General features: G+C 35.4%; 2 protein-coding genes across 3 annotated transcripts; one reads left to right on the forward strand and one right to left on the reverse strand.

Moving 5' to 3' along the window:
- Positions 1 to 237: 237 nt before the first annotated feature.
- On the reverse strand, positions 238 to 26,930 carry LOC121410159 (protein disulfide isomerase Creld2-like). Of its 2 annotated transcripts, XM_041602059.1 has the most exons (13): positions 26,827 to 26,930; positions 17,130 to 17,382; positions 16,584 to 16,666; positions 14,932 to 14,986; positions 14,240 to 14,345; positions 13,233 to 13,271; positions 12,877 to 12,926; positions 11,723 to 11,849; positions 10,619 to 10,720; positions 9,607 to 9,786; positions 8,543 to 8,677; positions 7,940 to 7,945; positions 238 to 3,261 (listed from the first exon to the last, which is right to left on the reverse strand). In XM_041602059.1, exons 2-13 carry the CDS (start codon positions 17,283 to 17,285, stop codon positions 2,975 to 2,977), a joined length of 1,326 nt encoding a protein of 441 aa, XP_041457993.1. In that variant the 5' UTR covers positions 17,286 to 17,382; positions 26,827 to 26,930; the 3' UTR covers positions 238 to 2,974. The 2 variants fall into 2 exon arrangements, with proteins under 2 accessions (XP_041457993.1, XP_041457994.1); XM_041602060.1 differs by lacking the exon at positions 7,940 to 7,945 and having other exon boundaries at positions 26,827 to 26,929.
- Positions 20,081 to 22,027, forward strand: LOC121411955. Its single transcript, XM_041604866.1, has one exon. It carries the CDS (start codon positions 20,081 to 20,083, stop codon positions 22,025 to 22,027), a length of 1,947 nt encoding a protein of 648 aa, XP_041460800.1.
- Positions 26,931 to 27,960: the final 1,030 nt, after the last annotated feature.

Below are 27,960 nucleotides of genomic sequence, written 5' to 3' on the forward strand. Positions count from 1 at the left end.
TTCGCATGTATATGAATATGACAAAGCATAATTACATGTAGAAACTTTAGAGATTTTTTAAAGGACTTAAAAACAATTGTTTTGTTTTGAATATGTCACTTAATATCAAAGACCCAGACCGGACCCAAAAATGAAATTGATAAATCACATACTAATTGAAAGCTAATTACTTAATACAGAAATGCAAGCTTTATGCATTTTCACCGCTCAACAGCCGAGTATTTTGCTTAAGAATAGCGCCAATAATCTGGCTTCGAAAACAAACTTTCTTGTAAATGCTTTCACTGGTCTTGAGACCGTGACATCTTGTTTTAAAAGCAGAGTAATTCCTTAGAGTTGTACACAGAAAAAGCAGGTGAGTTTTCCCCCTTTCAGAATACGTGTTTTATTTTCTTTACTTCTGTCACATAGAGATATTACAAGTATCTCTTTCTGCAAGCTTAAATTGGTGATATCTACAGCTTTGACTAGTTTTCACCATATTTCATTTCCTGCTTATTTGGCACAGCTTTCAAATTATGTGTAACAAGCTTTCCTGACTTGGCAATTTAGGCCCGATAAGAGCTAAGAAAAAGAATACTAATATAACCATTCTGAAAGATTACAAGCCTTTATTTTGGAGTAAAGGCCAAATTAGTTTAAAATCATAGCCAATCATTAGACTGCTATGACGTCATTACGACTAGATATTAAAATCGCTTTTATTCTATGAAGGATGATAGCATAGTCACAGATTTGAACATAGGTATTCGTACGATGATTAAGAACATTACACAGTGAGATATTCCAAGTCTCAATTTTAGCATCAAATTCTACTACAATTTATTCTAAAATCAGGTCGCAGACCAATCATAAGGTGTGCGGTCGCCTTAACACATGAGGCCACAGGTCTTGAGGCCAGAGAAAGGCAATGGAAAGCCTTTTGTCCAAATCCTCCAAAAAACCTGTTTATTCTATTTTTTCTTAGGAAAAATACTCAGCTGTCAAGCAGCTAAACTTACACTGTTGTACTATGTAGCTTACATATTTCCAATTTGTCGATTGCACTTTTAGCTCCGGTCTAGGTCTTTTAAAGAATTTTATGTTAAGAGCACCTTAGAACAAATTTTGCCCATCATTCACTGCAGCTTTGCCCAAATTCTCCTTTGTTTTGTCTGTAATGAATGTGAGGATTAGTAATAAATAGATATTTGTGAAATTCCTACCAGAACGAAGAGGCTTTGACTTAGTAAGATGCCCAAGGACATGCCCATTTCTTCCCATACACACTTATTGTTTTGTCATCAATTGCTAATTTCAATTGCAATTCAAATTCTGTTATCCTGTTTAAATGATGTCATTGCATTTCTTCTGAACCTCTTCAAATTTTGAAAACATGAATTTTTCAGCATGTCTGAAATAATCATTTGAATCTACGACGATTGAATTTCAACTAGTTGATGGGAATCAAACTGACTGAGAATCTGATTTACCAACAAAAATTGCAGTTAAGCTCTATCGGAAATAAATATGACTTACAAGTTTCTAGCAAAGCAAGACAATTGACCATATTTGATCAACTGGCAACTTGACAACTGGCCAAATAAATAATTGAGTCAATCAACAAACCAAATTCATGTCAACTAATTAGTAATATCACATTAGTCCCCCCCCTACCTCCCCCAACAAAAAAGAGCCCTTTTAAGTTGTAAAATGACCCCTGTAAATTGATATTGGTTTCAATGGTTCTTGGCATGGACAGAAGTACATTAAATAGCCCCAATTATAAGTTTTACCCCTGGATAAAATGATTCAGAAAGTAGACAAACTAGTATTACACAAGTGACTATTAATCTCTTATTCTATACCTTTGAGTAATTTCAGATAAAATTAGAAGTGACAGATGCAGCAAAAAGAATTCTAAGGAAAAGCAAGCTGACTACAAATCAGCTTTGACCTGACCAAAAAAGAATGTAACAATTATGTGATGCACCAAATGATATGATCCCTGTCACAAACATATATATGCAATTAATAAAATATTCTGAACATATTTTTATTGATTAAAAATGGGTATGTTAAATAATATGCATATGTATGCGTACTGATTGCCTATTGTCATTGACTATTAACCTCTAAACATGATTTTTATTGCATGCATGATTGCAAACATAACTTTGAATCTTCTGAACAAAGCAGACCATTAATGGGACAACAGTTAACATTGAGACTTGATAGCATGCAAACATTGAAGTCATGTCAATGAGGTATATAGTTCACCATGTGATTTGGACTGTTTGATGAAAGTGTCATTATCCGATAACACAGTCAAACACATGTGATGAAATGGATAAGGGAGAATAGTGAGAGATTGCAGAGCTAAGATTGAACTGGAGTTGACACTAGGTAGTAACTGTGGTGTAATGACTTGAAGCATATTAAGAGACTTGATGTTCAAGGAAACTTGAAAGTCATTAGGATTGCCAATGAAAGATTGTCAGGGTGTCTAGAACATTAAGTCTTCTCACCTTGCTTTAAGGACTTTACTCAATTAATGACCCCTCTTTCTCGCATTTCTATTTAATTCTCATTATTTCCCCAATATGATCTAGAGCTATCAAACTCAATAGTGCTTGAATGCATGGTGAACCATAAGCCTCTTGAATATTATTTGTATTAACATGCAAACCAAATAACCAAAGTTTTAGAGTACTGATGACCAGCCACTAAGTTTTCTCAAAATCCTCATAACTTAAAACCTCTTTTCACAAATCTATATCAAAGTGTAACAGAAAGTACAGAAAATAACTTCAAAAGGGAAAATGACACATTCAATCATCTATAAAGGCACAATGTGACATATATAATCTTGATCACACAATTTTTTTCTCAGAAAACAAAGTTTTTAAATCTGAGCACTAGTGTTCATCAACGAGATATTCTTATGACATGGAAAATTATGTAATAAATAAATTAAATCTTAATCTAGATGACATCATAATTCTTCACGAGGTGTTTGAGTTAGTATATTTTCTGTACTTTCCTCTGTCACATCCTTTAAATCATCAGGAGGATTTGGAATCTCCTGACCAGCTTTTAAAATATCATTATTTTCCTTTGATAAATCTCCAAATTTATTTGTATTAGCGTCTTTTTCATGAGTTTCCCTGCCATCAATTAATACTGCTTCACCAGTGGATGCATCAACCTCCCCATCTTCAGTGGTGGTAGATTCCAAATTCTCAGATGATTCTTCAGATGCCTGGTCTGTTTCATTGTTAGCTGGACGTTACATGCAAAAATACACAAGAAGTAAAGGAAAAACACAAAAAGAAACACACACTTATTAGCATATATTAGATCACATCAAACTGACTTTTTGATTCAAAAACACAAATAACTTCGAAGTGGAAAACAAGTTCACAAAACATGTGCAACAAAATTGAAATACAAAAATGAACACTTAGTAATAGTACAAAAAGAAAATATAAAATGGGTTAAATATTGCATACCAGTACATAAAATATCACAAATAAATAAATAGAAGTTTGATTGAAGTTTTAAAATTCTCTCATTCATATTGATGCAAACAGCTATGCTCTAATAGACCAGTTTAGAGTTACCTCATGGGCAATTTTTTTTTTCAAAATGACCTTTACATTCTTCTATTACAATAGGCAAATTTCAAAGCAAGTCATTGTGTAAACATGCTTTACATAGGAGGATGCAGAAATGTTTATATACCATTTGACTAGAATAGCATTTTAATGACTTTTTGTAAGATATTTGTTATCACGTTTCCATTAAACTGTAATTGGCCAACTGTTAAATACCAGTTGCTATTGTTGCTTTCCAGTGGAAAGCACAATTCAAAATATATGAATAATTAAGACATAGTTTTTGGTGCTTATCTCATTTAATATCAAACCACCATGTCATTTGCACTCAAATGACCTTCTGATCATGCTCAGAATAAAACTACATGTTCATGTATTTTTTGGAGAGGAGACTAAACGATCCCTCAGGATACAATGCAATGAATCTAATATACTTATTGTACCCAGATGAACTAGCCAAATTTTACATTAGTTTGCTTTAAAAATGTAATGTTTCACTTCTGACTAGGTTTGCAGTACTTTTTTTCACTCTGAATATTTTAGATGTTATTTCAAATTAATGTCACCTAATGCCTATCAATCAACCACAATTCATTTTTTCTTATAAACCAATAGATATGAAGTTTATGATTATCTAATAGAATCATAAATTTACTATGCTATTTAGTGTCCGATCTCCTTACGAACTTCATAAGTACTTTAAGGAACCTGCAGACATTACAAGCTCTGCTTTTCATGCAGGTTCCTTCATATTTCACTTTATTTACTGCCATTGTCTTTGTATTTTCTATGATTTTGTTATCTTGTGAAGTATGAAAATAAATTCAATCAATTCAATTCAATGCTGGATCCAAATAATGAAATACATACATGAGCATGTATCATTTGCTTTGACATGGAAAAATTCAAGTCAGAGTTCTTATTGTTCATTGTATTGCCTTTCATTCCTTAATGTAGGATTGTATTATTTTCAATAGTTTTGATAGGAATTCAGCAAAATTATATCAACATAAAGTATTAAACCCTATCTTTAATTTTGGTAAATCCCCTCAAAGTGATGTCATTACATTCCATACCATTACTAGATTATATCAATTCGTGTGCCCCAAATCAGTTGTGGTGTGAAGGATATAAACTAAAATTGTGTATTAATTGATAAATTCAACAATTTAACATCAAAATTCATTTAATCAGGTGTCAGATCAAAATATAATACCTGTATATTTTTTGTCTCGTGTAAACATCATCTCAAGCATTTCAAGACAATCTTTGTCAGTAGCTTTCTAATATGAAATTACTAAAGATACTCTAAAAGTTTTTTATAATAAAAACATTACTGAGAGGGTGCTAGATTCAAATTTAAATTCACAAACTGTTGAAAAATGCCATTCAAATTGGTGACACATGCATAGTAATTCATTGACCACTAAGCTTAATGTAATGTTTGATGATACTTAAGTATAATTCACATTACTTACCCTTACTAAAGCTAAAGACAGCCTTTAAGTGTAGATAGAGTCAGAATATTCATTCTAAACTCTTAATGCATTTTCAAAATATCAGTACTCATCTCTGACAATGTCAGTGAATTCACAGTACCCAGAGGTCCTGATTCTTTTAATGAAATTAAATTGTACTTGCACATTACCCCCCCAAGTTTTGTTAGAATTTTACACAACAAAACAGAATCAATATGTGCATGGGAAGAAAAACACAAACCCCCATCCATTGTGTGGATTAAAACTTCTCATCAAATACAGTCATGCTTATGAGGAGACAGTACATGCACTGAGATATCTGGAGTTGGACAACGATAAAAAATGCATCTACCATGCATCTTAATTCTTCACCAAATTTGTGTGGATGTTATTTTGGTAGATTTTAAAGAAAAGATACAGGAATTTGAAATGACCTACAATATATCAAACAGACTGTAATGATATTGTTTACAACATACATTTAAAAAAAAAGAATCTAAATTCACAGAATACAAAATTTTCCTGAACATTGTCAAAAGCAAATTCATTCAGGAAGCTCACTATGATCTGAAGTATCAATTTGACTCAAATCATACAATATGGAGGTAATTTGTGTATCAAATCCATATTGTAGATTTTGAGATTAAGAAGACTTCTAAATCTCTTGGAAAACACTGTACCATCAAAGCTATTTCACAATGATTACCTCAAAAGTGGTTCTGACAATGTCCTATTACATCATGGTCTGTAACACAAAATGTGTTTTTATGATCTTTTATATAATTCAATAACACATGATGGCTGTGTCATTATCTTTATTGCTTCCATTTAATGCACATTTCAACCCATGAATGTATTGACATGATTTACCATGTTACATACAAATAGCAATCTTATACGAGGTTTAGCAGCATTTTACTTATATGCATTACTATTCATCAATTACCCAATATTACAAGTAGCACTCTGACAAAGCCTCTATTCCACATCAAATTTTAACAGTACCATTTAACAGTATCAATCCTAACCTAGAGGAAGAGTATAATCAAGAAGTCAATGATAAGCCCATGAAATGATGAATAATATTCCTTACAAAATATTTGTCAAGAAAACATCATATTTATACTATGGTTTTCAATTTCAATAAAGATTAGAAATGGCCATCACAATTTTTAAATTGATTAGTTATCAAAATTTATGTATCAAGCTTATCCTAAAGCCCATTGGCCTTTGGCAGGAGATTCAAGCCATTTCAAGTTCAGAACTGAAAAATAAATGACATTACAAATAGGCTCTTCATTTACAACACACACTATTATGTGTGTATTCTGATCAGGCAGTGTTTATATAGTACAAATGCCAAATTAATACTAACATGGCATGAAACCTAAGAATGAAATTTATATTATGTAATTCAATTTTTGTTATTCATTTTTTTCAATTTAATGAAGTCAACCTAATGTTAGTCCAGTTAATGGTACAATATTATAATAATCAATATAAATACATGCTGGTTACATTTGAGATCCTGTGCATGTACAAATGTCTTTAAATTCTTTGGCACAGTGACTGAAAAGAACCTTAATCTAAGCTAGTCTAACATACATTCCTTACCACACTCATCATTACACTCAATCATACACATATGCACACTGGTTGTCACTCTGTATTTGAAATTAGATTTACTGATCATATACTGAACAAATAATGTCATTACGAATCAAATGTCCATTTTGGGCAAAATTGTGTTTGTTTCAAAAATCATCTTCAAATACATTTGCCAATGACAGAGAAATTCTAAATGTTATATGATAATGCATTTACATTTATCTAAGTCCCAGTCTATGATGATAATAATAGAGAATAGGATAGATTTACATGTAATAAAACATTCATGATCTAATTGTTTTGAAGCCAAAACACCCATCCTTTTTCAGCATACCATAAAAGTGGCCTATTATATGACACATACACCATCACCTTAAGAAAACCATGGAGCAAGTCAATGCCAGGATAAGGGTGGGGGGGGGGCATGTGCCTATTCAATCCCACTTTTTATCCCAAATTGACATCAACTTAATGTCTCTAATTTCCTGTAAACCTTCTTTCTTTTTTGAAGAGATGACTTTGATGTCTTTGCTTGTCAAAATATTTTTACAAGATGCACAAAATTTTGGAGAATTTGAACAGTCTTCCTTCCATAAAATAAAGATAAGCCCCTCTATAAGTCAAACTCAGTTCAAACAATGCATACAGTATTCACATCATCCCTGTTTAATTTCTATAATTATCTCCTTTCTATTTATTATTCTTTTTTACTATTACTATTTTTTTGGGGGGGGGAGTTGACACAAGTAATTGTTTTGTAAGTCAGTGCTTATGTCATCAGCAGATCCAGCCATTGCAAATTTGACAATAACTTGATTAATAAATTAATTGATATCATTGGTCATAAAGCTTATTGCAGAGAGCAGACCTCATAGTTTATCTGCAATTGAATACAAAATGGAAGCAATCTACAAGTACTCCTGAATTTGTCAATCACAGATCATCATGTCTAGGACTCACACTATAGTCACACAGTACTAGCTGCATGTGTGCTGACATTGAAAACATCAATAAATAATTCCAAAACAGTATAAAAAAGAGAAAATAGTAGAGAAGTCTGTCATCATGATCCTTTATCACCTTCAGGATAAAGAAACCTTGAGACATACCAGCTGCCTAGACCTATAGCAAAGATGATTGCCATTATAGGACTGTTCCTTGAAGCTAGCACAGTCCCAACAAATAAGAAGAAGTACATGAGATAAACCAAAACTTCACCTTTAAGACTAAGTTTAGGTTCAAATGGTTTACCCTTACCTTGGACTGTGGAGAGAATAGGATACAAAATCAGACAGACATAAAGGATAAAGAAATATATTTTTGGTGCAATAATTAATAAAAGTTAAAATGGAGAAATGGTTTCAATTTGCAACTAGGTATTATACCAACAAAACTGCAATGTGCACAATGAGTTTTCATTCTTTTAACCAACCTGTGTAATAGAAACAAAAATTGATTTTGTGTGTTCTTAGAGGAACACAAAAGTTTTGTTTAAAAATTTGAATGATGAGTTATGTCAGGATTTTGTTTGCCTTCATTCTTATAAATCTACCTGTGTAATGATTATTAGATTACTTTAGAAATTTATTTTGTACTGAAGCTAACTGTGGCAAACAATCACAGTGTAATTACTTTTGAATTATAAAACAAAATATAAAGCTAATCAATGTCAGTCATCATAATACAACTGCTTCACCCACAGGCAAAATCAATCCTGAAATTCCACTGGATATTTTGAATTAGCATTTTTCAGAGACATTACGAAAAGAGATAATACAATCAAAACAAAATAAAAACAGGATATGGTTATACAGCCCTGCTACCTATGCAGATATTAATAAGTAAATGATCAATACTTACAAAGTGCTTTGTCTATGCATTCACTGCCCATTCTTTCATAGCCATCTTCACAGTCACAATAATGGCTACCTGGCACATTATGGCAAGCCATGTGATCACCTTCACATATATTCTCTTGCTCACACTCATCAATATCTGAAGGATAAATGATGAGAATTTAAAAAAAAACTCAAAGATCAATACAAAACAGACATGCCTGGATGGAGAGAACATTATGTGTATATTATTGATTTATGTTAAACCAGGGAATAATTTTGCTTTGCAAATTTGAATTGCATTTTTGGTCATAGGAGAAAAGCTTTCAACTAAGTAATGTACAGTCCTATGTAAAAGTATGCATTAAAAATGTGGAGCAAATTGCGATGCGATACCAGAAAAATTATTCCCTGCTGTTATAGTGGGTTGCTTGTAACTGATTTTCAGGTTCCTAGTAAAACCAATTTAGATTTAATAACAAAGAAAAAATTAATCACTTAAAGGCAATGACCAATTAAGGTAATGGCTGCAGGAGCATTTAGTTGAAACACTGACCATGAACCAATCAAAATTGTTCTTCTGCACACCTCTGTGTTACAGGACTTACAATTTCAAATCATGTAAAAAAGATCTTATGCATTGACGTCATCAAGCCACCATCTAAGCGTCTCAAGCCATTGCCTTAAAAGCGTTGGTGATCGTCAGCTGGCACATCTCTCACATCCCTGTTCACACGTATTTGTATATCCTTTAAAGGGAGTGCGCTATAATCAGGCACGGATCCAGCCTGATTAGACACAATACCGTTTGAGGGGTCACATTGTTTTTGCACAATTGTTTGCCTGCAAAAACTTATCTGGCTGGATCCCTGCCTGTTTATGAGATTATGACGGCATATTTATATTCAAAGTTCTATCATAATTGGACTGAATTCTTGGCCCTCGCTGTCAACAAAAGCAATAATAACAATTTGTGGGTGATAAACCTTCATTATCATGAGGGTGTGAATCATTTCACTATATCTTGTCATTAAAATAAGCATTTTTATTAAGAGGTATATCTACCAAAGAAGAGGAATCAGTACTCACCTCCACAGCCATCTTCTTTCATCTCATAGCCCTTCTTACATTTGACACACTTATCTTTGCCCTCTCCAATACATTTATCACATGAGCCATGACATGCAGCACACTTATAGGATCCTTGGGTGTTCTCACAGAACTCTTCTTCTTCGCATGGTGGCTCCTCTCCAACACATTCATCCACATCTAAACAAATGATAACAAAGCGTGGTTATCTTGGTTCTCTGAAGAATATTTTAAACAGACAATGACGATGGTGTTGGTGATAAAGATGATGGTGGTGAAGATGACGATAATGTTGACAGTCAGTACGAAAGCACTTTATCAAATTTCATTTCTTATAAGTTGATAAAGAGAAACTTCTTCTACTCACAACCTTTTACAATCCAACACAAAAATAAATATTTCATGTCCTTTTGGAGTATGCTATAGATATGACAAAATTTGAACATAGCTTGTCTCTACTTTGACTTGTTTATATTCAAAATCTAAACTTAATCTAGAAAACTTGCATATGTTACTTGCCAGCAGACCAGCACCATAGAATAGGATTGATGGGCAATGTACAACTTAATCTACATTGCTTGTAACCTTAAAATAGAATTTGTGCAAAAATCGATCCCAACTACCTGAGTGAATCAGTACCTTAAACTGATGTTGCTTATAAAACTTGATACCCTAACATTAATTTCAACCTATTTACAATTGATAAGTTCTTATTACAATTCACTTCCCAGTAAAATATATATATATATACATTTACAGGATAAACCTGTAACATAGAGTCACCTATATAGTACAAGGTTGGAAGATGCAATAAAATGAGAAAAGTGAATACAAAAACTGAAATCACAAGATCATAGAACCAAAGTGATTCTATTTGATCATACAAAAACTGAAATCACAAGATCATAGAACCAAAGTGATTCTATTTGATCTGAAAAAACATGGCAGATGTGCAGTAATTGTAAATATAAAAATGAAAAGTAAATATTGAAATGAACAAGTAAACAATGACCTTGGCATCCCGTTTCATCATTCCATAGCCATCCTGCTTTACATTTCTTACATCCTTTAGGTCCTCCACTGGTACAGAGAGCTGTACAGGCTTTATGACAAGCTGCAAATATTAATTAAACAAATGAAACACTTATCACAAAAGTATCACAAGATAAACACATGCATTAAGTAATACAAACTAAAAGTCTTACATTGAAAGATCAATACATCACAATGTAAATGATTATCATTTACTAGTATGTAATTTTACAGAAAATTACCTTTCTACTTTGAAAGACCAGGAGTAGGGAGACTAATTATTCACCCCCCCCCCTGTATCCTTAGGCGTTAAAATAGCCGTCTTTTTAGGGTTAAACAAAAGTAATTCTAAAAGAAAACAAGTGGAACGCCTCTGGCAGTCCCGCCTGCATTAATCGATTAGATGTAGCAGCAGTGCTGACTTTGACAACAGCTATTATTCACATAAGAAACATTCATATGATCCATAAATTTTCTAAATTATAATGCCAATTCAACAACTACCCCTAACATGGTCAAAGTTCATTGACCTTAAATGACCTTTGATCTTGGTCATGTGACCTGAAATGTGCACAGGATATTCAGGGAAACATGGTCACTCTTATGTCAAAGTTCCATGAACTATATTCATAAACTTTTAGATTTATGATGACAATTCCACAAATAACCCCAACATTATAAAAGTTTGTTGACCCTAAATGACCTTATTCATGTGACCTGAATCTTGCACAGGATGTTCAGGGATATCTAATTGCTCTTATGTCTAAGTTTCATGAACTAGATCCATAAAATTTCTCAAAGTTATGATGACAATTCCACAAATACCCAAATAGGCCAAACTTTGTTGACCCTAATTGACCTTGGTCATGTGACCTAAAACTCAGCCAAGATCTTCAGTGATACACCATTACTCCTATATCTGAGTTTCATGAACTAAGTCCATATACTTTCTAAGTTATGACAACATTTAAAAAACTTAACCTTGGTAAAGATCTTGATATTGATTCCCCCAACATGGTCTAAGTTCATTTGCCCTGAGAAGTCCAAACAGAATTGACCATGTTACTAGTAGTCCCAAACATACCTTTGCATGTTGTATGCGTCTCATTCTTCATAACTTGATAGTAACCATCCTTACATATATCACATAGTTCTCCTTTATAACCAGCATTGCATTTGCATTTTCCTGTACCCCCTCTAGTGCCTGCGCCCTGTTAACAAGAAATCACAAAGTTATTATCACTCAAGTTCAATGGGGCTATTTTCATATTTTGCAGAGAAAGCAAGGATTTATTATACAATAATTTTTTCTTCATTTTTAAAATACATATATATAGTTTTTTTAATCAGTTAAACTTTTAATACATATGGGTTTATCCCAGTATTCACATTGCTGTAAAAATATTACAATAAAGATTCAATAAAGATTCAGAAATTTTATTGTCCATAATGCCATCAGCTACAAATGGAAATTCAATTTGTTTGCACACCCTGAATTGTAGAATGTTTTATGATACACACAAAGATTACATGATACATATCTGTTAACATTGTATAAATCAACAAACAAAGATAAATGAAATTAAGAAAGAGGCCGGGAAGGGGGTGGGGGTAATACCATTTCAGGTATGGCTATTAAATGTACTGATTGAAACAGGAACAAAAGAATTTACGAAGCATGAGGTTGCCTGACAAGTTTGCCTGACCTCATCAAATTATAATATTTATGGAGGGTATGGTTCTCATTTGTCAGAATCTCTTTGGCTTTTTCAAGGACTCTACCTTCATTCTCATCTACACAGACAAGAGGCTTGCTTTTCAATTCTTTCTAGTTTTCATATATCCTCTTTCCTACTTGCATGTATCCAAACAATTTAAGAGAGAACACCAGCATTGATACAGACCTTTGCAAGTACCCAGTTACCCCCCCCAAAAAAAAAAATAGTAACCATCCTAGAGTAAAGAAGTCAATTATCAAATTATCAATTATGCAATAATGAATATAAAATGTATGTTACTGGTAAAGATTTTCCCGACAAATTTACAACAGTGATGGTCTTTCATACCACATGACTAACAAGTGTCTTCCAGATATTTGAGTTTCATGATGAACACACATACACAACTAACAAATGCTGACATTTAAATATTTGTTTATGATGATGATGGTCTATTGTTTTAATGGTTTTTTTTCCATATCATTAGATAATAGAATATAATTGAGACAAGACTACTCACGTGACATTTCCCAGTTCCTTTACATGGCCTTTCCACTCCATACGGACATTCTATGTGGAATGACAATAAAAAGAAAAAACAGTTCTCATCCCCTAATTAAGAATAAGCACCCTAACTTAAAATGAATTGTGTTCAAATTTTAAATTAAAATTGCATCAAGCATTACAGCTCTATCTTACAACAGTGCATAATCAAGAATTTATTAGTAAATTTCAAATGTAGGCTAAATTATCTTGAGTATAAAAAGTACTAGACTACAGAGGACTCAATTCAAACTGATGTCAGTACAATTCATTGTCATACTGTACTTATACTATCATACTGTAACTTTATATCAAAATAATTTTCATTCTCACCTTCACACTCAGGTCCAAATGTGTTTTCAGGACAGCACACTGCAATAAATGATAAAACTAGAAACATTAAAGGGATCATTTAACTTAGTGATCAGTTGATTTAAAAAATTCTCAAACTGAGATGAAACATGTGTATGAGTGCCTGTATTTGTCCTCAAAAACCCTAAAACAGACCACAATATAGGATGAAAAACTCTAATTTAGATACAAAGTAGCAGTTTATTAGCTTGATTTTGAAAACCGTCTAGTAGATGGGTTCAGCTTATGACCAGTTTTCTCCAATTCAACAAGTCTGTTAGCTATGTTGACTGCTTTCCGCTGAGTGTATCTCCTAGATACACACCCTATTATTAGCTGCACTGTACATTGAGTGTATACCTTGTACACACTGTATGTAGGTCATGCTGTGTCCATCTAGAGTTAATGTGTTGTGTTGCACAGATTCGCTCTATACACATTGTCATTAAAACCACCTCCCAATTATTTTCAAACTTTGGTTTATATTTCCAAGGTTTTAAAATTGATCCTGTAGATATAATACTTTGAAACTTTTAGGATGGTATTATCAAACTATAAGCCTACTGTTTAGCCCATTTTCAAAAACCAAAATGAGAATTTTTTAAATCAGAACAAAGTGAAATGATCACTTTAAGTATCAATAACTTCCCTTTAGTATACATTTGATGATAAACATTTAATGACAATGTTAACATAACACCAATCATTATCAAAAGTGACCGTTTTACATTCATATCACTGTCCTAAGTAGTCTTCTGTACATTAAGATACTATCAGAGCTGTTGGGGGTTTTTTTAACAAGGAAAAATCACCGTTAAATTATTACCACATTTGGAAATTATTTTCAAGAATAATAACAATTCATTAACTTCTCTAGTACCAATGTTTAGAAGCTGCAGAGTAATCTAATTATTATGGTTGTTGTATTTAACTGTACTTATGAGCAAAATTGCAACACTAGCATAGAAAGGGTTAATATAAGAAATTACCTTTATAGTTTTCAATGCAGAACCATTTGAATAGCTCTGGTTTCTCGAGATGTTCTTTCCACCATTCTTCTAATAATTCCTCCTCTTTCTCTAATAGATTGTGACACTGTGGTAACAAAAATCAGTAATAGATAAAATTAACTGCTTATTTTTCTACATAATATTTCATAAAATGATTTTATTCTACAAGTACAAAATATACTGTATACTTTGTTCATTCAAAGATAGGGGCAAGTCCAAAGACATTTAGTGACAAGTCCAAAAATCATTCACAACTTAGATGAAGGCCCAAATTGAACTATGAACAATGCCAAGTGATTCAGTATCGGCAATTATGTCATTTTTTCACTCTTAAATCTAGCTCCAAGATGCTTCCTTCTGTTAATTCATCATGCTTATCACCCTGTATAGATTACTTCTCCAGCAGAGCTATTAAAGTACCTCACAAGAAAATAAAGACACATGCTAATTCAAATTTATTTGCAGGTTAAATTTCAATATTGTGAAAAAGCTAAAATAAAAAAGAATTAAGAATTTTACACTTGAATGAAATTTATAGTATGAATTGAACTGCTGTCACTTGTTTAATCTGGATACTGGATGTTCTACAATGGTCCCCTCATGATTTGTTATGTTAATATTTATATCTTTAAAATAACTCCTTACACAATAAAATTCATTTATTTACTTACATCATGTTCTTTGCTGTCACAAAGGCTTTCTGTAATTTCAATAAATCTCATTTCACTGTGAGGAACAAAAGGAGAAAAGAGAGAGTACATTAATACAGGTAATTGCAGTACATGAAAATTATCATTATATCAGAAAGGGAGGAAAATTTATGCTTGCATTTGTTATAATTTTTTATATGCAAAAGATAACTTCTCAATATTTATACATCATCATCTACTGTTACAAAATTATTACAAACTCCAATAACAATGTTTAACACAAAAAGTATTCAACCCGGTGAAGGGAGGATTATTCTTAGTCACAAGATTTAAAACCTGATTAATAATAGTATACAACTTGAAGCATTACATTATATGATAGAGGCGTTCAGGCGTGACTAATCACGGTAATCAATAGGGTAGTTAGCTCAGCAAATGCTTCCAACAAAGATATTTTAACAAGGGGTCTATAACAATACACATTAATATTGATTTTTTTAGTGTTTTATGCACAGCTGGTTAATCTGGGCAGCTGTTACATAACAAATAGGGGCTTTATATTTCTCTAAAACTAATATTACATCTGTCTCCTTTTGCTAACCAATTTTTACATTTCTTCATTTGACTTCCTCTTCTATTCTACTTTTTGGGGGTAAAAGCATGCCTTCCCCCCTTTTTCTCTCTCTCACTATCTCTATCGCTTTATACTGGTGTTTTAAAGCGCACAGGTTGGCCGATTATAATAATTACAGTCAATCCATTAAAAAAAAGAAAAAAGAAAACGACAACGACAACAAGTTATGAGAAAAGGTGAGTTTTAAGTGACGATTTGAAAATTTCCACGGAGGGAGCATTTTAGATGAGTTGGGAGTTTATTCCACAGGGTGGGAGCAATTACAGAAAATGCACATTCACCATATTGGGTCTTAGTGCGAGGGCCATGAATTAAATTATTGGAATATGATGAACGTAGGGATCTGACAGAAGAGGAAGAACGAAGGGAAATCAGGTCTTGGAGATATTTGGGTGACATATTCTGGGTAATTTTGTATACAACGAGTAGAATTTTGAACGTTATGCGAGAGTGAACTGGAAGCCAATGAAGTGATCGGAGAATAGGGGTGATGTGTTCGTGTTTCTTGCTCAAGGTTACCATTCTTGCTGCAGTGTTGAGGATTCGGAGGGGAGAGATGGAAGAAATTGGGAGGCTGGCAAAGAGGGAGTTGCAGTAGTCTAGATGGGATGAGACGAAGGCATGAATGAGTTTTTCAGTAGAGGCTTGGTCGAGTAGTCGCCTGACCTTACCAATCCTAAATAAACCCCATGATGCTGATTTGCAGATGTTCCTGATATGTGGCTGGAGGGTAAGGTGCTTGTCTAAAGTGACACCAAGGTCTTTAACAGAGTCAGACATCTTAAGTATGCCCTCTCCCGTATTGAAGTCTGGCAAAAAGCTCTGTAGCTCTAATGATATGACAAAGAGTCACCAATCTCACAGAGATAGTTTATCAATGCTGTAAAACCATTATAAGCACCCTACAACTATATGTACCAACAATTATCTAAAATTGTTGTCTTTGAGCAATATTGACCCAGACGCATTGCACAAGCTTACGAGCAATCTCTATGCAGCAATCCATAATTATCATAAAATCAATAATAAAGCACTAAACCTGGTAGCATAACTGCCTAGTTTCTTCTCCTCCCAGTCTGCATCTCCACCATCATACATAGAACGTGCTGTGCGCTCCATACCCTACAGATGGGGGAGAAAAAAAATCTGATCAGAATTATTTGGAAAAATACTTGAATGTAGAAATTATTCCTGAATCAAATCCTTTTTTTTATCACATCTCCTAGATGACCCGGAAACCAACCAATACCAAACAGCAACAATGATGGTGAATGAATTACTAGATAAATAATCCACAGAACTCTGTACATAACTGGAAAAAGATAATAAGTGAATGAACATGAATATTACATATAAATCAATAAATAAAAAAAAACATAAAGAGCATATACAGCACTGGAAGATGACTAAACTCTTGAAACCTTACAATATTACACTGTACACTAAGTCAAACAAGATATACATGTAGCCATATTAACCATGCCATTCATGCAAACAAATAAAAGATACTTTTTTTTCATTTACTTGCAAAAATTAATATTCCTGTTTTCCTTTATAATATAAGTGAAATCAAGTATAAATGTACCTCTTTAAAGCTGTCTGTGAGTGATTTACATGTATCACATTTCTTCTTGATGGCTTCATTTTCCTTCTTTCCTCCATCACATGATGATAAGAACAGGAACACCTCAATGATGACAAGGAGAATGAGTCTCAAGCGTAGATTTAACCTCACCTCCATTTGAGCAGTTCTTTATAAAGGCAATCTGGAACAGATATTTTCTATTTCTGTAGATTTTCAAGTCTAACTGGTTCCTTTAGCTGCATAGAGATATCATCTGGAAAATAGAAGAATAAGAAAAGCAAAATAATGATAAAAAGACTAGACAAAAATGAAATAGAATAGTAATGTTGATAATGATAACAACACTAGCGCAGAATTCTATTATGGAAAGGGGGGGGGGTCAAAACATAAATAATTTGGGGAAAAAATGAGGTAGCGAAGCTTGTTTTGGGGGCTCTTTTGCATTTTCTAAAGTGAAATTGAAGGATTTTGTGCCCCCCTGGTTAATTTTGTGAAAATTTTCAGTAGAAAATGAAAGTTTTTGGTGATTTAGGTCTAGGTTCAACACGGGTAATCCTGTCCCATACGGAAAGGCATGTATAGTGATTGTATTACCGAACGCGCGCATATCATATGCGTCAGAAAATAATCAATACGCTCAAACCTTTGCAACTTCCTTCCAAAAGGAACTTAAATAGAAAAATTATCAAAAACACAATTTCGAAATCTTTATATCCTCAAAACAATAAAATATGGTCAAAATAGCTCATCAGGGAATTTGTTGTTTTCCCAACATTTCCCATAGAAAACACATGTTCGGTAATACAATACCTTTTCAAGTGACCAAAATATTTCACTTGCGAAGCGAAGAGGGGTCTGATTGGAAGCTGATGTCGTAAAAATGAAAAACAATTTCGGCAAAATTTCTGCATGTTTATATTTTGTAGGTATTTGTGTATTTATGGTGAAAGTTTGGTGAATTTTATTGGAATAATGTGTTTGATATGATCAAATTCATGAAAAGTGTTCGGTAATACGATCCACTACCATAAAGTAAATCCAGGCGTTAGTGGGGAGTGACTCCATACGTACAGTATATAACTTTCACTTCCCACAACGCCCCTAGACAGCTGGCAGCCGTCTGTTTCGAGGAGTTTTTTAACATTTTTTTTTTATTTCTCCTCGTACACAGACGGCTCGCTATCGTGCAGCCACCATTAGGGGACTTGCAATGCAAAATCCCCCTGTCGGGGCTCTTCAATTTTTGTCTTTAATGAATAAAAAAATTGAAAATTATTGCAACCAAAATGCAAATTAATATTCCCTCTTGGCATTAATTGCCAAAAAACGGAGAAAAATCAAGTTAAAAGGAACAAAAACAGTGACTTACCTCGGCTGTCACGCAAATTCACTTCCCCGTTTTGTCCGATCTTAAGTACATAAACATATGGCCATTGAGTCCCCTGTACAGATCGCGCTAGAACTTCGGTCTCTGTATTTGGTGAGTGAAGCCAACGGAGTTTAGCTGAACATTCAACATTAACAGAGACCGAAGCTTTTGGTCTACAACGCCCCAGGCTAGTCACCCTGAGGCTGAGGTGAATGAAAAGAGAGCGTTTCATGAAAGAACTTGTCGGACGTTTTATCCGACAAGTCCCATTTCATCCGACAGTTACTATAGTAACAGTGCCTCTCAGCCAATCAGAATCAAGGAAAGATGTTAGATCTGACAACTTGTCGGACAAAAATGTTGATGAAATGGCTTCATTGAGAGTAAGCCTACGTTTAATGGTAGGCCTAAATGATTTTTACTCTCTAGAACTATAAGCCTCCTGGCTATACACAACAACTGGGTACAAGACAAGACAAGCTAGGCCAGGGGTAGACCAAAAGCTTCGGTCTCTGTTATGTTGGTTGTTCAGCTGAACTCCGTTGGCTTCACTCACCAAATACAGAGACCGAAGTTCTAGCGCGATCTGTACAAGGGACTCAATGGCCATATGTTTATGTACTTAAGATCGGACAAAACGGGGAAGTGAATTTGCGTGACAGCCGAGGTAAGTCACTGTTTTTGTTCCTTTTAACTTGATTTTTCTCCGTTTTTTGGCAATTAATGCCAAGAGGAAATATTAATTTGCATTTTGGTCGCAATAATTGTCATTTTTTTAATTCATTAAAGACAAAAATTGAAAAGCCCCGACGGGGGGATTTTGCATTGCAAGTCCCCTTATGGTGGCTGCACGATAGCTTGCCCCGGGGACCCCGACACGTCTTCAGACAGTGTCGGGGTCCTGAGTCCCTCCATGCATTCTCACCGGAGTACAAAACTTCGCGATGTTTGGCATTAGAAAACCGGTGATAATAATGAATTAAAAATCTAACGATGAATATCAATCTTACCTAAACAAATTGTTCCTAAATCAGCTTAACTTTCAATTAAAACTGATGTATACAATTCCAAGAAATCCTTCGAAAGAACGTCAATTTTCGGACTTTTGTTCCAATCGCGAGATCGCCATGTTTGAAGAACGTGAAAATAGTTTCTGCGCATGCGTATATAAATATTCATAAGATGACGTCTCTGCCTTTACCAAACAGTTTAATGAATATGCATGTAAGTCAAAACTTTCGGCAAGTCGCCTCGATTCAGTTAAATCGTGATTTAGGCATGTAATTCAATACCATTTTTTCATTTTAATTTGAAAAAAAAATCTGTATTAATGAAAAAATAATTTATTTCATATATATACTGCTATTTTGTTACATTCTGTGTTTTTATAATAAATATTTTTTTTGATGTGGAAGAGGTTCATCGTGGTGAAGGATTGAGTAGAAGAAATAACCAGTTGTCTCACGATGTAGCAAACGTAGTAGGAAAGCGACGTTTCGTCGGAACCATCGGCTCCGTAAGGAGAGAGATAAATGCTATCCTCTCCTCCGCCGAACCGCCTAAATCGAACATTACTCCCGGCATGCGCAAAGCCTTGAAATCGCTCAAGGAAGACGAGTCTATTATGATTTTGCCAGCAGACAAAGGCCGCGCCAGTGTTATTCTGGACACCGATGTCTACCGCGCCAAGATGTCCGAGTTAATCGAATCCGGCCCCTATCACGCTATCGGGAAGGACCCGACCGATCGCCTCTCCCGCAAGCTTTCCACTATTCTTCGCGGCTTTCACAAGAATGGTGACATCGATGATTCTACCTACCGGAAGCTAAAACCGTCGCAGAAGCAACCGCCCAGGATCTATGGACTGCCTAAGATCCACAAAGCTGACATCCCGCTTCGTCCGATTGTGTCATGTGTGAGTTCGTTTGCTTACAACACGTCTAAGTATCTCGCTGATATTCTTGCTCCCTTAGTCGGTTCCAATGGGCATGCTGTCCATAACTCCGCGTCGTTTGTTGATTTCCTGCGCAGCGAAACCATACAGGAACATGAGGTCATGGTTTCATTTGATGTGGTATCATTGTTTACCAATGTACCCATCGACGCCGCATGCAAGGTCGCACTTAGCAGGCTCGAACGTGATGAGAGCCTACCCGAGCGCACACAGTTATCTCCGGCCCAGGTAACTGAGCTTTTGAGTTTTGTTTTGCAATCTACGTATTTCATGTTTGCCGGCAATTTCTACGAACAGCAAGAAGGAGCAGCCATGGGCAGCCCTGTTTCCGCGGTGATCGCTAACCTGTTCATGGAAGCTTTTGAGGAACGTGCGCTGAGTAGTTGCCCGCCCGACTGCGCCCCTAGAGTTTGGAAGCGATACGTAGATGACACGTTTATCATCACGCATAGATCCGCCGCCGATGACCTTTTGAGCCACATGAATGCGCAGCAGCCCTCCATCCGTTTTACCATGGAGATGGAGTGCAACGAGCGCATTGCCTTTCTAGACACTTTGGTGCACCGTGACACCAGCGGCCGACTGTACACCACCGTATACAGGAAGCCCACGCACACCGATCAGTACATTGCTTATGATTCGCATCACCCGAAGTCCGTTAAGCGCGGGGTAGTGAAGTGTCTTTACGACAGAGCTTCACGCATCGTTACTAAGCCCCATTGCACAGCTACAGAGAAGCAACACATCACCTCAGCTCTTATTTCTAACGGTTACCCGCGCTCCTTCGTTAACCGCGTCGCTAAGAAGAAGAGCGCCCCGTCCGAACAGCTTGCGCAATTTAAATCCGCTATAGTAATCCCGTTTGTTGATGGTATCGCGCATCTTCTCCGCCGGCGCTTGGAGAGGCATGGCATCCGAGTTATATTTAAGTCCGACAGCATCCGCAGCCAGCTGGTCCGTCCGAAAGACCGCCCGATCCCCGACAGACGCGATGGGGTTGTTTATAAGATCCCTTGCTCGACCTGCGACAAAGTCTACATCGGTGAGACTGGTAGACCTGTGGGGGAACGCATGAAGGAACATCGCCGTGATGTTCGGCTTAGGCGCACCGATAGCTCTGCTGTTGCAGAACATGCTTGGGACTCCGATCATCCACCTAACTGGGATGAGGTCAGCTGCATCGCCAATGATAAACATTGGTATACGCGGCGCATTAAGGAAGCGATCCAGATCCGTTTGCACCCGAGCAATATCAACAGGGACAGCGGCATTGAGATCCCTGATGAATGGTTACCTACCATCCGACGGCATACTGCATCCACGGTTCACAGCGCGCGGCGCCCGCACCAGCGGGTGCCTGACACCAGCGCGGACGCTGATTGGCCGGCTGCATCGGCCAATCACAGCGCGCGGTGCACGCCCGAGCGGGCACCAAGCACCAGCGCGGACCCTGATTGGCCAGCGGCTCCGGCCAATCACAGCGCGGCTCACGCCCGAGTGGAGCCGGACAATAGCTCCCGACGCTATATAACCCGTGCGCAGCAGCGTCTTTGCTCATTGCCTGACGAAGTCTAGCAGCTTGCAGACGAAACGTCGCTTTCCTACTACGTTTGCTACATCGTGAGACAACTGGTTATTTCTTCTACTCAATATTTTTTTTATTTGTCATTTGTTATAAACTTATATTTCTTTCTCCTTTTCATTCTTTTTATGATTTATTTATGGGAAGGGGGGGAGCATGACTGTTCTCTTGGTGTGTGTGTGTTTTATATACTGAACAAATAAGATTTACGAATAGCATGATTGTGTTTTGTAATTTTATTAAGAGATATCTAGATCATGTAGAAACTTTTAGTCTGTATTATGACTATTCCCTTTGTGATTATGAGATATTAAAGAAATAGTTACAGATTCTAATTTTACATTTAAAATAACCTAACGATTTTCTTAAATATGAATTCTGTGTTTTTATAATATATATTTTTTTATTTGTCATTTGTTATAAACTTATATTTCTTTCTCCTTTTCATTCTTTTTATGATTTGTTTATGGGAAGGGGGAGCATGACTGTTATCTTGGTGTGTGTGTGTTTTATATACTGAACAAATAAAATTTACGAATAGCATGATTGTGTTTTATAATTTTATTAAGAGATATCTAGATCATGTAGAAACTTTTAGTCTGTATTATGATTATTCCCTTTGTGATTATGAGATATTAAAGAAATAGTTACAGATTCTAATTTTACATTTAGAATAACTTAACGATTTTCTTAAATATGAATCCTGATTTTATTGATGTTATTCATCTTTTTCACTTGTTATAGCAATTAGGAAGGAATGAATATGATTTTAAATGAAAGGACATACTTAAAAACAACTTTGCCTCCTTTTAAAATAAATATCAAGATATTGTAAAGAATAAATAATTATGATTAAAAAAAAAATTCTGCCGCTTTGATAATCTCTAATCACCATGGCAGTAGCATAGGTTTTTTTAATCGCTCCCCCCTTCTGAAGAAAATTGATACGAAACGACCTCCAATTTTATGTTGAAGACCTTTTTTTGCTTGTCAAATTCACATTAAAAACATCGAACTCACTGCTGGATCCGGGGGGGGGGGGGGGGGCAAAGCCGGCTCGTCCTCCCCCCTTGAGAAGCATAATGAAAATTTGTGATGTTAAAATGGTGTTAAAACCGAACTGTGCCCCCTCCCCTTTTTTTCTTGTCAATTTTTTTTCGGGCCAAATATTTTTTTTTGTTACAAAGATTTCTTTCATTTTGTTTTTTGGCTTAGCAATTTTTTTCCTGGACGAAATTTCCTTAATTTTGGTTGGAAAATCTTTCTTCTTGTTTTTTTTTTTTTTTTTGAAAATCATGGTTCCGCCCCTAATTGAGCTCATTTATATGAAGTGCTTACACTGTCAAAAAATAATTTAAACAACACTATTTATTGTGTGAATTGCGCAGTAGTTGTTTAAACATTTTAAATAAGTGTTTAAACTCTTAAACAATCAAGCTTTAATTATTGATAATTTGATATTTGAATTTAATTATTGATAATCAAATTTTGAATTTAAACTGTGTTGTTTAAGATTTTAAATACTTGTTTAAACAATTGTGTGATTCGTGTCGTAAACAGCGTTTTTTCAATCATTTTTAACAGTGTATTTGTATGATTAGGAACAAAAAGTGACATGCAAAATATCAAATTAATGGCGCAAAATAGGCGACAGGAGATTGATGACATATGAACTTCTATCATTTAGTAATACTGTATTTTTTTCACAATTTTTATAACTGCCCCTTTACATGCTCATGATAAGGCCGTCTGCGGCCCCAAATAAATTCACTAGTAAAGAGCTGAAAAGCGGAAGAAGTAGCCTTTGTGGGTAATTGACATCATTGTTATTATATAGTTTACCGCCCTTACCTAGGGATCGGAAAAGTTGGTATTGATCAAGTTGAAGAAATATATTACTTTGACCTGTAATCTTAATACAAGTTCCGTTCCCAAATATTATTTTTAAAAACTTGATGCCGCAACGAAACAAAATAGCATTAAGCCAAGATGGGAAAACGGGGAAAGGTAAACAAAGGAGAAAACTATATTTTCATGATTTCCTCGCAAACTTGCGCGGAAGCAAATATTTATAGAGAAAGAAAATCCCGCAAAGCTATCTTTTTCGCCATTGCTTTCCCCTTCGCTCTCACCATTTCTCATGTTCTTTTTTTTTGGGGGGGGGCGTTAGGATGGGGAAGGCCACCCCACAGCCTCCTTGCGACGCACTTGTTATAGAAAAATGGAAAAGGTTCATGACAAAGGCCTGACTTTTATTGGGATGTTATGACAAAATCTATCACAAAATTTGATTTCTGCATCAATACTTCAGTGGTACTGCAGTAGAAATATAGATAAGCTGATTTAGTGTCATCATTATTATTCATTAATTCTTATAAGCAAAACAATTAAGATAAAGAACGGGACGTATTCGAAAAAAGCGCCTCTTGGATGCCAGGAAAACAATCAGATAAGCAAGATTCCCGGCGAATTTATGCATCCTATATGTAATGAGCAATTCAATTCTTTGTAATTACAGGCCTATACTTATCCCGCAGAGATTTATATACTCAATGATTGAGGCTTAAAGAATGCCAACAAGATGAAAGATTACATAGTAATCTAGAAACAAACATGAATTTTAATCATATTTCATGATCATCTTATAATCTCCGTTCAAACAAATTAGAAATTGATATAAGCATCAATAGTATATGAAAATTGTTGGATGATAATGAGATTTGCATATATTTTCATTTTATTTATTTATTTTAAATTCTCATTAAAACATACAACATACAATTCAAACTGACAGAATGATTCATGCATGCACAGTAAACAAAATAAATAAAATGGAAAACATAACAAGAGAGAAAGAACAAAATTAAAATATGTGGGAGCCAGCATTGGACTCCGTGATAATGTCTTTAAAATCATTTCACATCACGGAGTCCTCTAGATTCTAGGCTAAGTCAGCGCAGACCTTTCAGTTTCTGGGTTCCAGAAAATGGGCATCAATATCTTAAAGAGATGATTTGCTGATACTCAATAATTTTGATCAACGAATATTTTCACAAGCGTACCTAAGAGGGGGGGGGTAGACTGCCCCCCCCCTCTGACGAGTCATAACTCATGCAATGGACGTACCCCTGCCCCCATGACGAATCACAACTGATCCCGACGAGCCACAAGTGCCCCCTCTTTTGAACTTGTAGACCTTTTTTTTTCTTATTTGCTTGTCAATTTTTTTTCTGGTACGAAATCATTTATTTCTGGTTGAAGACAATTTCTTCTCTTTTTTTTTGCTTGTCAAATTTTTGGGCAGACGAATTTGCCCCCCCCCACGGAAAATTCTGGTACGCCCCTGAAAATATTCCGTTAATATATAAGTATTAATTTATTTCTTCGCTTGTTTATTTACCTATATCTGTAGATTTCTATAATAATAATAATGATAAAAAAATTTGTAGTACGACACCATGAGTATTATATCTCGAAAACAAAGAAGACAAGAAGAAAATTAGAGACAAAAAAGAGAAGGAAAAAAATGAAGAATAAAAAAGAAAAACAAAGGCAAAAACTAAAAAAAAAGGAAGAAAAAAAAACGACCCAAAAATGAAGAGAAGGTAGGGGAACAAAATAACGAGAATAAAAAAAGGGCAAAGGAAAATAAAATAGAACAGAAGAAAAGAAAAGAAAAAAAAATGAAGGAGAAAGAAAAAACAAATAATTCAAAAGAAAATATGTTATTTCTTTCAAAGAAAAAACCAAAGCCGTATGTTGACTGGTTATCAGGCAAAGGGAAAAGCAAGAATTTACGGAACTAGACTCATGAATATTCATGTGAATCTTTCTCCGACGCATCGAATGATAGCCTTTTGTCGGGGCCTTAAGTTATATTTTCTATATGGACTTTAGTGCTATTGGCAAATCTGATGAACATGCGAACTTACTAAAATTCACACATATTACGCATAGGTCCTATTCAATTATTATTTTATTTTTAAGTATATTTTTCTTTTATAGTTTGTTTTTGTTTTTTCGCCTCTTTGCTGACAAAAATCAAATTTATCTCGTTGCCTCGTAAAAGGCTATATTGATCCTCCATTGGTTCCTGTACAAACGACTTTTAATGCACATCGGAAAAACATCCCTCCATTTTTGCCTAGTTTTGGGACATTACTTCTTCGTTTTGAGGATTGTGAATATTGCGGCTTAAGTTGTAAGTATGTATTGATTCCTTCATTCAAATTTTGTGTAATATTTCTAATGATTATTGAATTCCCGAATCTCTTTTGGCCGATCCGGTCCGGATCCGGTGAGCTTGGGTGAAGCTGTTCGCAGCCCGAACACAGTACGTGTTCGGGCTGCCGCAGTAACACGATAGCGAGCCGTCTGTGTACGAGGAGAAATTTAAAAAAAATGTTAAAAAACTCCTCGAAACAGACGGCTGCCAGCTGTCTAGGCCAGGGGCGGCGGCGGAGCTGAACTAGATACCGTAGTAGAAGTTGTAGAACGAAGCCAGTTACAGGGGCAGCGTGCAGACCGAGCTCAAGCAGCACACAGCTAGCTCGCACTGTAGCAGCACATCAGCGTATCGATCGGTAGCTCAGCCTAAGGCTAAGTAAGGGACCGGGAGCGTCAGCCGTAGCTAACCTCGCATCCCTGGATAGCTGTCGTGTCGAGCTCACCCGTTTCGATTTTCACAAAAAATAAGAATTCTTGATATCAAACTAATTCAGATTTCACTTACTAATAACCCATTTTCATATAACGAAATCACATGTATACGAATAGGATAGAAGGAACCTACCATGTGAAAAACAGCTCGTCGTGTGACTACTGGACTTCACGTTAAACGTCAGGCATAGGCTAAATCACTGCAAAAACTCGAATGAGTGGTAGAGCACAGGGCGCCGCCATATTGACAGCTTGATTGACCAATGAGAAACGGCCACATTACACAATATCATTATGCCACATAATGAGAGAGAAATATCACATTTGAAAGCATTCAAAATTAGTTTAATACAAAAGAGCAAATGAAAAAGAGGGAATCGTTAACAATTATCGCGTCTTCATTTTTGAAATATATATTTTTCCAGTTCGATAAACTGGTATACATATTCAAAATATGAATATAAGGTATATATTACTTTAGAAATGAAGAAACTGCATCATTCAGCTTTCACACTTCACTATATCATGGGCGGAAATTCCAGGGGCCGGGGGGGGGGGGGCGTTCCCCCTACCAAAAATAGTAGGGGGGACACAATATCAAATGTCCCCCAACTATTTTTTTTTTGCTTGTCAAATTTTCCAGGCCCTGGTCCCCCTACCTTTGGGGGCAGATTTCCCCGGAAGAGATCCGCCCATGCTATTATACCAGGAGACAGGAGTGAAGTATAGGCTGCTGGGGGCATTGTAGGAAATTACAATAGTAGACTTGGGAGAGGAACAATATTTTGAAGTTCAATCAAAATGTAACTCAATCCAACTTGTTTGTTAGTGAGATGGTATGATCAACCCAGGATCACCCAGGGAGCACACCGTGGCAGCACAAATTAATGAGAAACCATTCCGGGGGGGGGGCTCACATAAAATTGAGTCTTTTTCAAGATAGGGCACGTTTTGTAATACGGGTATCAAAAACACTAAAATAATGAAAAAAAGATGAAAGATACAAGTTTAGGGTCAAATTTGTGAGGGTATAAAAAAGACTCAAATGTTTTATAAAGGATGTACATTTTGCCCAACAGTCAACACCAGTGTTTAGAGTCCGATTTGCACGAGGTGTGGGAGGTGCTGCCGTACTAAACCCAATGCATGTAGGTCGACGTCCATGACGTATAATAATCAAAATATCTCTGTACTTGTTAAGGGGTTCAATTCAGGGAACTTCTTGCAAAATTTTGTTAAAAACAAGTTAAACAGCAACAGTCTTTAT

The sequence above is a fragment of the Lytechinus variegatus genome, chromosome 3 (assembly GCF_018143015.1).
Source record: "Lytechinus variegatus isolate NC3 chromosome 3, Lvar_3.0, whole genome shotgun sequence".
NCBI lineage: Eukaryota > Metazoa > Echinodermata > Echinoidea > Temnopleuroida > Toxopneustidae > Lytechinus > Lytechinus variegatus.